The sequence below is a fragment of the Hyperolius riggenbachi genome, chromosome 3 (genome assembly GCF_040937935.1).
Source record: "Hyperolius riggenbachi isolate aHypRig1 chromosome 3, aHypRig1.pri, whole genome shotgun sequence".
Taxonomy (NCBI): domain Eukaryota; kingdom Metazoa; phylum Chordata; class Amphibia; order Anura; family Hyperoliidae; genus Hyperolius; species Hyperolius riggenbachi.
This window is the reverse complement of record NC_090648.1, coordinates 253,372,376-253,385,555: the sequence shown is the minus strand read 5'-3', so window position 1 is coordinate 253,385,555 and position 13,180 is coordinate 253,372,376. Positions and strand designations below refer to the sequence as shown.

General features: G+C 42.3%; 1 protein-coding gene across 2 annotated transcripts in view; it reads right to left on the bottom strand.

Annotated features, from left to right (window-relative positions):
* Positions 1 to 10,637, bottom strand: part of SEMA3A (semaphorin 3A) — a 295,451-nt gene extending 284,814 nt beyond the window's left edge. For both annotated transcript variants that reach the window (XR_011030380.1, XM_068276173.1), the window contains exon 1: positions 9,960 to 10,637. Coding sequence is in view for 1 of the 2 variants with exons in the window: in XM_068276173.1 (XP_068132274.1) it covers positions 9,960 to 10,071 (112 nt within the window). In the remaining variant the exon portion in view is untranslated. The remainder of the gene's footprint in view (positions 1 to 9,959) is intronic.
* Between the last annotated feature and the right edge of the window lie 2,543 nt (positions 10,638 to 13,180).

The window sequence follows — 13,180 nt, the reverse complement described above, 5'->3', positions numbered from 1 at the left end:
TAAGCAGAGGCATCTGCTAGCAACAATAACAAACTGCATAGAGTAATCAGTGCTACAGGTCTGCCACCCCTAGACCTCCTCCACACTGCCAGAATGAGGACGAGGGCCACCAAGATCTTGTATGACCCCTCCCACCCAGGCAGTTGCTTCTTCAAGCTCCCCCCATGGGGCAACCATTTCAGAGCCACCTCCTCCAGAACCACTAGGTGCAGGAGAACCTTCTTCCCTCAGGCTGTACTCTTACTAAAAACTTGAGCACCCCATGACAGGTCATGCTAGTCCTTGGTCAGTTTTATTTCTAAGGAGGCCCCCCCGAACTTCCTCACTGTATGGAACTGGTCTCATACCCTAGCTATTGTAGTTCATGTCTGTATCCCTTGTTCTGAATGTATGCTTCTTATGCCTGTTTCATGATCATTTATAATGCTGTCTACTCTTCAGGCTTGATTGATTTATCAAGTTTTGCTGCTAAAACAAAGCAGCTTAATGAGAGTAGCGAATGCTCAGTGCGAGCTATGCTGCAGTAGGGCAGCTGTAACGATCGGTGTAACACAGAGAGGGTCTGATTACTGGTGATCTGCAGTATCACCGAGAATACAGATATATACCCGATTATTGATGATCTGCAGTATCACCGATAATCAGATATATCTCTAACCTCTGGACACCTGAGTGATAAGAGTGTTTGGTGCAACAGTAATACTTTGAGGAGAGCCCCCGGGAGAAGGGTGCTAAACAGTGGGAGATACTGCTTGAGATCAGGTTCCTTCCACAGGTCTGAAACTCCCCAAGGTGCAGAGCTAGGCTGAGAGTGGGAAGGACAGAATGTGAGTGACACCAATGAGGAAGTGTCACCGACAGATCTGCGAACTATCTCTCAACAGGAGAGAGAGTTCGAGGTCGGACAGGCCAGGTCGTTAACACACGGACAGATAAAGTACAGAGACAGTATACAGGGGCAGAATCCAAGATCAGCAGAGTTTGGCAACAGAATATCAGAATGACAAAGGTACAGAATCGGAGATCAGAAGAATGGTCAGGAAAGCAGAAGGTCATAACAGATAATCAACAATGCCTAGGCTTGAGTGTGAGCTCCTAGATTCTCAACACTCCTGGAACTACACTAGATAATAATAGTGATACAGATGGTACAGAATTCCTAGACTAAGGTGTGAGTTTCTTGGCCATCAACACCTTGGAAACTGGTCTAGATAATACCACAGATAATAATACAATTCCTAGGCTAAGGTGTGAGCTCCGTGATCATCAACACCTACGAAACTGTCTAATAAACACAGATACTGACAAGGTCTGAGTGCTACCATGTAGTGATCGCAACGCCAGACACCAGAGAAATGACCAGCACCTAGTATATATACACCAGCGCTCTCTAGTGCCTCCCCTAAGTGCTGGACCAATGGAAGTTGCTGAAATTGTCAGCTGACCGGCTTGGTCAGCTGACTCCCTTCTGACTGTCATAAAGGCTCTGCCTCTCTGCGCGCGCGCGCGTCCTCCTGAGCCAGTGTGGACTATCAGTCCCAGCCACACCAGACATGTGTTGTAATGTTCCTGCTGTGTTGAATGCGGAATCCGCCGCACCGCTGTCAGTGCGTGCTGCGTTTTCTCCGCATTCCGCATTACTGACAAGAGTAGGCCTATGCGTGCTACCTGCCGCATCGGACGCGGAATCCGCCGCCCTGTTGTCTGGGCATGCGGCGGTTTCTCCGCGCTCCTACTGCGCGCTAGCTGCCATGTTGAAAGCGGAATCAGCCGCCCTACCTTGAGTACTAGTGGCGGCTTTTCCGCGTTTCCTCACAGCAGCGTAGCATGCGCTGGTAACTTATGCATGTTCCTTGTAACTAACAGCCACTCCACTCGTCCCGCCCTGAGCCCAGTTGAGTCCATTGGCTTTGTAGTAAGTGATCCTGGCACTTTGATTGGACCAATAGGCTGCTTGTCAAGTTTAGCAGCGCAGCTTGACGAGTCAAACCCTATGCCTGCATATGTACAACTGCCATTGCTATGTGTACTAGAAACTATTCCAGGCATGTCATTCAGCATATTTGGCGAATAAAGGTTATTCTGAACAATTATGCAAAATACTTACATATTCATTTCAGCTCACACTACATGTCAGTTCCATTATTATGTGTTTGTAAGGAAAGTCAAATAACTACAGTGTGTGATTATCCCTGCTTGAAATGTTTAATCCTAAAATCTTTCCTCACTCTTCCCCACTTGGAAAGTGACCCTGTGCACTCTTTATCCTCTTTGCGTATTTTGTGTGTTATTAGCAATTCAAGATGGACTGAACACTAAAGATGAAATGCATGTTAGTCAGGAGTCAGTTTTACCGTAAAGAGAGACACACACACGCATCTTAAAAACAGACTTGAAATTATTAATAAAAGTATATTTCAATACTTAAAAATTCCATATTTTAAACATATTTTAACGACATTAACTTTAAGTACAATAATACCGTAAACACTTAATAGTTACACACTAAACCAAAATTCCTCTTAAAAGCCATACAAAATTGCAGTTAAAGCCCTACTAAATGCAAAAAGAATAAAAAGTAAAACAAAACAGTATGGCTAGGCAAGTGCTGACCAGTTCAGCACTGCTCCTCATGTCTTACATCCCTCACCACAATTATTTTCTGTAAAGCATAGTATGATTTATCTTATTTCTCAACCAGACATCTGCCCTTTCCCCCTTGGCAAGGACCATAACTTTGTACCCATTTCTACTGGTCAAGTCTCCCAAAAGACTAGCATTATGTGGTGTACATTTGCCATCTAGTGTTACTGAATGAAAGCTATCAGAATAAGGATCAGAGCCACAGTCTTTGTCAATGTATAGACGAGTGCCTGAAAGCAGGGGGTGGTAAGACAAGCAGGGCAATGGTGAACTAATCAGCACTAGCACATCTACTTGTTCATTTGTCTTTTTGCCAGGCCCAGATTAATACCACAGGAGTCTATAGGCACAGGTGTCCTGGCACCCTAGACTTCGCCCTCCATGAAGCTACAAACCTTCATCAACCTGCACTGAAGTGTGCTGGCTGTCCCAGCCGTTACCTCTCCCTTATCTGTCATAGGTATCTACAGATGTCTCTTAGGTAGGTAGAGGAACCTCAACACTGTATTAATTATGTAGAGGTGCCCCCAAGTATTAGTTAGCTATAGTTTTCCTCAGTATTAAGTAGCTAGAGGTGCCCCTGATTGGAGGGAGATCTCATCAGTGGAATGCTGAAAGCTGGGTAAATAACTTTAAAAAGCAAAATATGTAAACTTGCCAAGATATCAAAACAGCTAAAAAAGAAAAAGCGAAGCCAAAATAAAGCAGTTGCCCAGAGTATGCCGTCAGAATCCTTGCTTCATTTAACATCTGAAAACGGACTTCCTGCTTTTGGTAACTGCTCTACATTTGGTTTGGTTTTCTATTATAGGTGTTTAGAAATCTGTAAAATGACTCTGCAGAATTAAACTAAATATATTAGCTGCCATTACTGCTGTCGAGAAATCCCTAGCACTTGCAAGCTTCTGCCAGTAGTTCCATGGGTGCAATATGCCAAAATCAGAATTTTGGAGCCTGCAGTGTTTTTGGAAGAATTTCATCCAGGGAATGCAAGGTCAAAAATTACATTAACTCTGGAAAGCGCTGGTTAAAAGCAAAAGCCTGTACCAAAATTGCTGGCATTTTTACAGTGTTTACCGGGTTGTTACAGTGGGTCCTGGTCTTCAACGCTAGTTTAGAAATTCCTAAAGAGGCATTTTACAAATGTCTGAACAAAATATTTTATGTGCACTCTCCTTCATATAATCAACTCTAATCTACATGTCTATAAGGCGCATGAGGCCTCTAAAGGTCTGTGTATTTGTCCCCCTGCTGTCTTTACTAAGTTGAATAATAATGTAGGAAAAACTACATCCCAATAAGAAGAAAACTCTCTAGCAATATATAAACTGGCAAGAATGAAAAAAGCAAATTGGCTGATTTAATTATCCATATGGGTTTTAAGCACTGTGCTATTAAACAAAGATCTGTCAAGTCAATGCAAAAAGTAAGCAATGAGTTGATAAAAAAAAAACAAAAAAAAACAGTAGAAGATTACTGGCAATGCATGTAAGGCTCGGGGAAGAAAGCCGGAGTGGGCCACTCTTAGAAGTGCGCACACACAGGCACTGCGCCAAGATAAAGTCACGCATCACACTTCTAGTCTAGGATGAGCGAGGTTGCTCGAGGTAAACAGATTAGCAAGTCTGTCAATTAATCATTGTGGGAATAATACCACACAAGGATAGCGTATAACCTATTTTAGACCGTTCAGTTGCCTAATATATGTACAAGAATAAACTAACTGACATGCCATTAATCTGCAGGCTCAGTTTAGAGAGGAAGCAAATGTATGGATGAATATAGTTAAGTGTACAGATTTGTGCATGACAATGTGATGTTGTTGCTGTAAGATGCTGAAGACCTTTACTGCTGGGTCACCTTTCAGAAGGGACCTTAGTCAATTTTTGCATGCTATCTAACTGTATTACAAAATAACCCCATACTATGGATCATGAGCCCTGTTCAGGTATATTCCTAATCACAATTAAATGTGTTTATATTTTGTTAATTGGACTATAAAGAATCATGTGATTGGCTTTTCATGGAAGAACCCATTCCCAGAATGCAGCATCCTTGTTCCAGGACAGTGGAATCAAATTTGATTGCAGCACCTCTGCTTTTGGTCCTGGTAGGAAGTACTATGCTTTGGTTAAGGTGCTTCTATTACTGAATAATGACATGGATTATTTAGTTTGGCTATGTTCACAGTGGGACATTATTGTCCTAAGTTAATAAACTGATCTAACACAGGTTACCGCACTACAATGTTAAGCCTATGCAACGTTCACAGTGCAACGTTAACGTGGCATTGTAAATGTTGCGTTATGGTAATGCACTGTTGCAGTGCGTTATCTCTAAACGCAGATGTTAACAGATACAGGGAAGCAGAAGCATACATTTTATTGCCTGTATGCTCCACTGTATCTACTATATGCAACGGTAACACAGCGTTAAAGGAGTTATCAGGGAAATCTTGCAAAATGAGGTTTACTCACCTGGGGCTTTCTCCAGCCCCTTGCAGCCTCTGTCCCACGCTGACTGCTCCGCTCTTCGCCGCCGTCCCGAGCTCCCCGCACGGTGCAGAGGCCGACCTCGGGGTAAGCCTTACTGCGCCTGCGCAAAGTGCCACTGTCAATCATGGCCATGTGGTCCATGGCGCACTGCGCAGGCGCAGTAGTTCTGTGCCTGCGCAGTGCGCTGTGGACCACATGGCCATAATTGAAAGTGGTGCTTTGCGCAGGCGCAGTAAGGCCGCCATGCAGCCGGCCTCTGCACCGTGCGGGGAGCCCGGGACGGCGGCGAAGAGCAGAGTGGTTGGCGTGGAACAGTTGGCTGCAAGGGGCTGGAGAAAGCCCCAAGTGAGTAAACCTCATTTTTTTAAATTTTGGCTGATGATTCCTTTAAGGACTTTTTGTTGCATTGTAATTTTGCATTGCAACTTTAACGTTGTATTGCATGCAACATCCTACTGTGAACCTAGCCTGAAAGAAAACCCATTGTATTCAAAACAACCATAAACAGTATGAGATACAAATAGTGCCTAATTTTTACATAGAGGAGTATTCTTGGTTATATAGAAAACTATTCTCAAAAATTGTGACACCTATATATAAAACTGTTGAGTCGTGGGGAAAGGATGTACAGAAAATGTACATATTTCTTCCTAATGTAAAAATGCAAATATTATGAAATTCTACCAAAACAAACTATATTACACACACAGTCCTAGAAGATTTAACTACAGAAGTTACAGATCCTACCATGACTCTCAGGACCAGGCACCAATGTAAAAATCACTATAAATTAATCAGTCGTCCCAGACAAATCACAGTATTGCTGAACAAAATGAAATAAATTAAAAAGGTCCTTTATTTGTAATTTCAAACGTCCATTGCCAAGTAGTCTGCAGTGGAAAATGTGTAATTGTATAGCCTTTACTTTAATCTCTGAAATCTACATGGGAATTGCAAGGAAGTCATCAAGGGGGCATAAACACATCCAAATTAATTGGCTAATCACAATTTTACCATCTCCATGTAGTATGAGGACCAACACATTTTGAATTCTGTGAACAGATTTTGTAGGCAAGCCCTCATACTGCATGGCAATGATAAAATAGCCAATCAAACTTAGATGTGTATGCACTCTAAATGGCAGCTACAGATGTCAGGTTATCGTCTATTGTTCACAACTGAATTTGGAAACTAATGTTCCTATGGTGGACTCTGCTCAAGGTCAAAGAAATCAGCCATTTTGAAATGCTACTGCATTCCCAGAGATAAAGCAAGACTAAATATTTCTCACCCTTCCTTTACCCTATAGAACACTACTCAGTGGATTTCAGTGACCACATTTACAACAAGGTCTTTCTCAAAGTCCAATCTTTCAACAGAGTGTGGCAACACAACTAAAGGTCCATACTCACGGGGGACGGCCGTCGCCGCAACCGCGTGGCACGCGCATGTTGCGGCGACAGTTCGCCCGTGTGTATGACGCGCGCGCCCCGAATCGTCGCCCGTCGGAGCTTTCGCCAGGCGATTGACATGTTCAATCGCCGGCTACAGCCATCGCCGCAACCTCGCCGGAACTGTCGCTAGTCCCGCATGTGTATGCGGGCTAGCGACAGCTACACACACACAGCACACAGAGCTTCCGGCGGGGGGGAGGAACTTCGGCGACAGCTTCCGCCGCATCGCTAATCCCTCTGCTGCCGTGTGGATGCAGAGGGACTTGGCGACGAGCTGTCGCAGAACTGTCGCCGAACTGTCGCCGAACTGTCGCGCACACGCTCCCGTGTGCTAGCGACAGCTACAATTGTCCCCCCGTGAGTACTTAGCTTAACTCCAATCTAGTGTGTATGGATCCCTCAAGGGAGTCTGTGCTGAGAAACTGAAGAGTATTATTCAACATGGCAGCAGCACTTAGAGCCATTTCCCAGTACACAAACTTTCTTCTGGACGCTGGTGGACTGTAAAAACAGGACTATTTCATAGAAGGTTAGTTTCACAATGGGAGTTGCGTTACACATCCAGCAGTGATGCACTGTGGGACACCTCAAATGCTCACTCCAAACTGAATAATCCCAAATACCTTCTATTTTAAGAAGGTAAAATTCTGCTTAATATAGCATTTTAGGAGCATTTTTAATCTCTACTAGCCCCTTACACACTCTTAGGAGTTCTGGTTCACAATGAGCTTTCTGGGTAATCTGTAACATTCTGTAAAAACAGGACTGCAATGCAATGGGTGGGGAAATTCACATTATGCATTATCCACACAATGCAGCACACACAGTGAAGCAGAACATTAATGAAAACTATGCTTCACTGCAACTGTGAGCTGTATCGCACAACATGCCTGGCATTATGCCAAAGGATTCTGCCACACCGCACTGCTAAAGCACAAACTTGAACATCCCATTACAATATAATGACATGGCATTTAATGTGTGATTATACTGTCCAGTGTGAGAAGTAACCTACAATGAATTAATGTGCAGGAAGAATTATTTTTCCTTGGTATCCAATACAATTTAAAGAACAATTCTTCAAAACAACTCTAAAAGCATCTTTTTTAATTCTTTTTTAAAGAAGTAATGTGAAGACATGCTTTCAAACATTGCTCACTGTCTAGTTTTATCCTTTACCAGGAATTAAGACTTCTATTCTAAAAAGAAAAGGGGGACTTAACACATTCAAAGACTGAACTAAAAATGTCCTCGGAGGTGAAGATTTACAGTCTACCACATTTGCATGTCCAAATGGGAAGCCAAACTTGCTGTAAATTAGGCAGTGTTACATTTTGCTCACGTGCTAAGCTCTGGGTAGGATGACTGCAGTCTTGTGCCCTGCTGCATCTCCACTGATAGGGCACTATAAAGTAAACATGTGGTTGCTGTCTGCCTCCCCTGGACCCAACTTCAGACACCTAAGTAAAACCAAGTGTGCATGTAAAAAAACTTTTACCACTCAGATAATTATTTGGCAGTCTGAGAAATGACAGAGCCTGCAGTGGACCTTTGCAAAGGAGTGACCATAGGAAATTAGGTCTGGCAGGAGTTTAACCCTTGCATGGAAATGTTTTTGGAGCAAGTGTTCCATGTTTGACATTTAATTTGCTTTAAAAAACAAAACAAAAAAACAAAAAAACAAAAAAAAATGAAAAGCCAAGAAGTACTGTTCTTTCTAACAAAACTCCTACAATTGGCAACATGCATTCTGCTCTTGACAAAACAATTAGATGTGCAGAGAGAAAGGATTGCTGATGGCACAATAAGGACCAAACAAGTACAAATTGTATTCTTTCACTCTGCATGTGTCTTCTCTCATAGCAGAGCCTTAAAACAAAGCTCTAAGTGCTCACTCTGAAGAAACTTAAACTAATTGTAGGAGATCTATAATAGAATTTGTTCCCAGTCCGAGGCTCCAAGAAGTTACAGGAATTCTCACTTTACAAAAAGGCAGCTCAGGCTACTAATTTAGGGTCTGTTATACTAAGCTCATCTTCCATTGGCGTTTTATGGCAGCATACCATTTTATTGCCTTCATACCTGCTTTCCCTATGAATTGTTTTATGGTCAGAGGAGTGACAGCCTGCAAAGGAATACACTGAAAATCAGCAGAAAATGAGACTTGAAGGAGTTCATTCAATTAAGGCTCATTTTATTATATGTGACAGCTTTATTACCAGCACTTGTTAACACATTTAAATTGTGCAGTTAGACAAAAGGCCCATACATGCTAAGCTGATGATATAACCATTATCTAAAAAAAAATAGAAAAAAAATATGTATATTTAAATTGGTCATCAAAATTAAATACACTTAAAATGTAATAAAATATTAAAGCAGGGCTTTTTCCCCCATTTTTAAAGAGGAGATCGTGATGTGACTATTAAATGTATCTACAAGCAGTTTTTTTCCCTCTGAAATGAAGTGTGAAAACAGCATTCTGCTCGCACAGATGTGTTTTTCACACTTGTGTCATAGCTTCCTATCACAGAGAAGGCATCCTGGTACCATAAAAAAACACAGCAGAACTTACTTCCTCCAGCCCAGGATTTTACCTTGCATAATGCTGCAGCTATCCAAACAAATCTGGTTATAAGAATACTAAAGCAGCCCAGAACAAGCAGAGTGTGCTACATTCATTCCATAAGATGCCTCTCTTCCCCTATGCTCCCACTTTCTCTCCAGATTTCCATTTAATGATCCCTTTATACATAGGTTCATTTCCATTGTGTGGTAAAAGGGAAAAAAAGCAAAGAAAAACCAAGCCAGTACATTTTTCTTCTATTTCAAGGCTGCAATATCACTCCAATTACAGTTATGGCATGTTCACCTTTATAACACAGCTATATATTACAAGCCTTCAAGAGAGAGCTACTTTATTCTTTCCAGATTGTTTTAGCCTTTGTGTGATGAATCTCAAGCCAGTTTATCCTAAATAAAATGCTTTTCCCTTCAGACCTGTTTACAGGAGAAATTAAGAGAGACCACAGACTGGCACCGGTCCCAACTATCATAAACTACATTATATTCAGCTTGGGTTACAAAATGCAAAAACCTCACACAGTATATTTTTACAGTGGGGTTACCATGCCTGTATGTGGTGCAGTAAAAACAATGGCAAATAGGCTACATTTAGTTACATTCAGCTACAACAGATAGGATTTGTTTATAAATAAAAAAAAACTAGTTTGCACACAACAGCCTAATATTCGGAGAGATCTGATTTGATGAGAACTGCAGCATTGTAGCCACGTGTGAACCAAATAAAACTTAGGCACTAGTTGAGAAGTCTAGAGAAAAGGGCATCAGGAAATAAAGCGCTTACCTCTGTAAGATAATTTGACCCTTGGCACGTTATTTTTGACATTCTGACAGTTCACCCTGGTCGTTAGCGATACTCCCAAGAAAAGAAATGCAATCCAAGTCAAAGAGCCCATGCTGAGGAGCAAACAGATCCTGTAGGTCTCTCTGTGCAGCCTGATGCTCCCTCTGCTGCAGAGTCCAAAGGGGGTCTTACAACTCAGGGGGGGGAACAGGTGACTTGGGTGAGCTTCATTTCAGCCACACAGGCAAGCTTGACCTCACCATCCCTCCCTTCTGGATCAGGCACTGGCAACAGGATTGGAAACTTCAGGCGATCTGGAGAAAGAATGAAGCAGGCACTGGATAATGAGGCACAACTGTTGTATGGAGAGAGGGAAAATGAGCGAGTGCTGCAGTGCTCAAGGCTTAAAGATCCATTCGCTTCATCCAAGATCTGCTTAGCTGCTGCTGCTGCTGTTGACCGGTGAAGTAGGGAACTAATCCTGGTCTCTGCTTTCAGTTCACTGCGTGAGAGCTGAATGAAAAGGAAGAGAACAGCCTAGAGAGCTGCACTAGTGACTTTTTTTCTCTGTCCACATGCAGAGAGATGACACAGGATCTCTCGCACAGGTTTTCCCCTACAACAGCAAAGGCAAACTGACAATGGGAGAACAGGCAAGCTCAACCCACTGCCTTTCCCTGCTGTCACACAACACATGCAAAAAACATCTAGTAGAGAGATTAGAGGAGGGAGCAGAGACCTGCAGCAAGCATGGGGAAAGGAAGCAGCCATAAATTGACTTTTTAAAGGCATAGGCTAGTTTATGCATACTTTTCACTTTGTTGGAAACACTAAACTCTGCTTGTAAATTAAGCATGGCTACAAATGTGATGGGCAGATCAGTAGTTAAACTGCAACCCAGCAAACGAAGTCTTTTTTCCCCTATTTGTTTATTTAGCCATTCCCTTCAGAAAGCCCTGACTTGACAATCCATGTGGGAATTCCCTAGTTAGCTCCCTCAGAGCAATCTGTTCCAAATGAGACAACACTCTGCTGGGGCTTATAAATCATATTTGCTGATTCTCCTCAGGATTCTTACAAATCAAGCATATCAGCACACGTCCAGCCTCTTTTTTTTCTTTTTTAAATCCCCTGATTATTCCATTAGTCAAATTACACTGGTCTCATCCCCTCTTGTGCAGAGCAAACGGTTTGCAGTAATGTGTCAATTCCCCTTTCAGCTGCGAAGAGATACAATTTTCCATGCCTTGTTTCTAGTCAATTACTCCTGTGAACACTACAGAAGTGAACCTTCTTCACCAACAAGATGCTCAGAGCAGGTTAGACCATTGCCCTATAGATGGGCTTCCGTCTCAGACCAATTGAACAAATTGCAGAGGCTTTGAAACTGCATAATCTAATTTCATTGCAATAACCCTTTGAACTGGTAGCATTTAGAGAGGAAAAAAAAAGCAAATAGAACTTTCACCCTTGCAGGCCACTATTATTTAAAGTAATAGGAATAGTTTAGTTTTAATTAAATAGCATTAGTAGCTAATACTTTAACAGTTTAATTTCATGGCGAGGTAAAATCCCTGCAGAGGATGTCAAGTGCTATTAATGGCTCATTGTGGTGTACAATGGAAGACAAATGTGTTCCTTCACAAACTCTTCTGTGTTCAGGGCTGTAGTTGTCACCACTATTGTTTAAGAATCTTCTCATTTCAATAGTTATTCTAATGATCAGTAGTACAGGGCAGCCAGGAGAACCAGAACCACCAGAGAGATTTGTTGTGGGCCTAAAGGGACCTATAAAAAAATAATCAAAAAATAACTAAAGTAGGATTATTAAAAATAAAATGTCTCATAATGGGAGGAAAATAAAACATGTTGATTGTGGTCATTCCCACACTGGCTCTAGCCAGACTCCAAAACACTTTCAATGCTTCAGGCATTGGATTAAAGGTCTTCAGTGACAAGAGGATCCTGTCTGTATTGCAGGGATTACCACGGACATTCACTCTGTGAAGGAATTCATGCCATTTTCAGATTGTTTGCTGCATTTGCCTAATTAATTTTCCCCCGCTATACCTTCTAAACAATGCCTTGCACGCAACACACAAATGATGCTCCTCTGTGAGTGCTAAGCAGAGAACACCACACTAGGTATGCAAATGCAGTCATTATACTACATTACAGCTATCATGCAGAAAGGTCACTATTCACAATCCTTCCTTCACACAAAAGCAAATCAGATAATCTCTGTATGAGAGTAATTGGTTTTGCATCTAGCATATAATTAACTGTAACCTTAACCTTCATATGTGTGTTCAAGATGTTTATGAACAAAAATAATATAATGGTACTAAGCCAGATCAAACTTTCCCATTGGTTGCTATGATTAGCCAGTGTGTGTGTGTGTGTGTGTGTGTGTGTGTGTGTGTGTGTGCGTGCGTGCGTGCGTGCGTGCGTGCGTGCGTGCGTGCGTGCGCGCGTGCGTGTGTATATATATTCATATGGTTGGAGACCAAACTGGTTGATCTCCAATAATTCTCTGTGTGCCAAGGCTGCAAGGACTGCAGTGTGATCTCAGAGATGAATGCATGAATGCCTGCAAGAAAGTGTACTGGCATAGAACATGCAAGCAGGTAATTTGGGCAGGATTTGAGGCCTGAGAAATGGGGTAGCCTTCATAGACACCCATGCTAAATAAGAGGAGAACAGGCATGGTCGGAATAGCCGATTTCCGTTTCCGGCACAATTCCGCATTCCGACATATAGAAATTCCGTTACCGTTCCGTTACTCTCTCTCTCTCTCTCTCTCTCTCTCTCTCTCTCTCTCTCTCTCTCTCTCTCTCTCTCTCTCTCTCTCTCTCTCTCTCTCATGCAGTAGGGAATTGCAGATTTTCAAAACAGCTTATAAACCATAGCTGGGATTTGAACCCAGAACCTAGTGTGTAGTAGGTATCTGTCTTACCCTCTAGACCATGACCCACACTACATGCTAAAGCTGCCGGTAGCATAAACCATACTTCCATTATGATCAATTCGATAGAAAAAGTAGCATGATTAAGGATTCGTACTTTTTGAAAAGCATGCTTATTTATATACCATAGCTGGGATTTGAACCCAGAACCTAGCGTGTAGTAGGTATCTGTCTTACCCTCTAGACCATGACCCACACTACATGCTAAAGCTGCCGGTAGCATAAACCATACTTCCATTATGATCAATTTGATAGA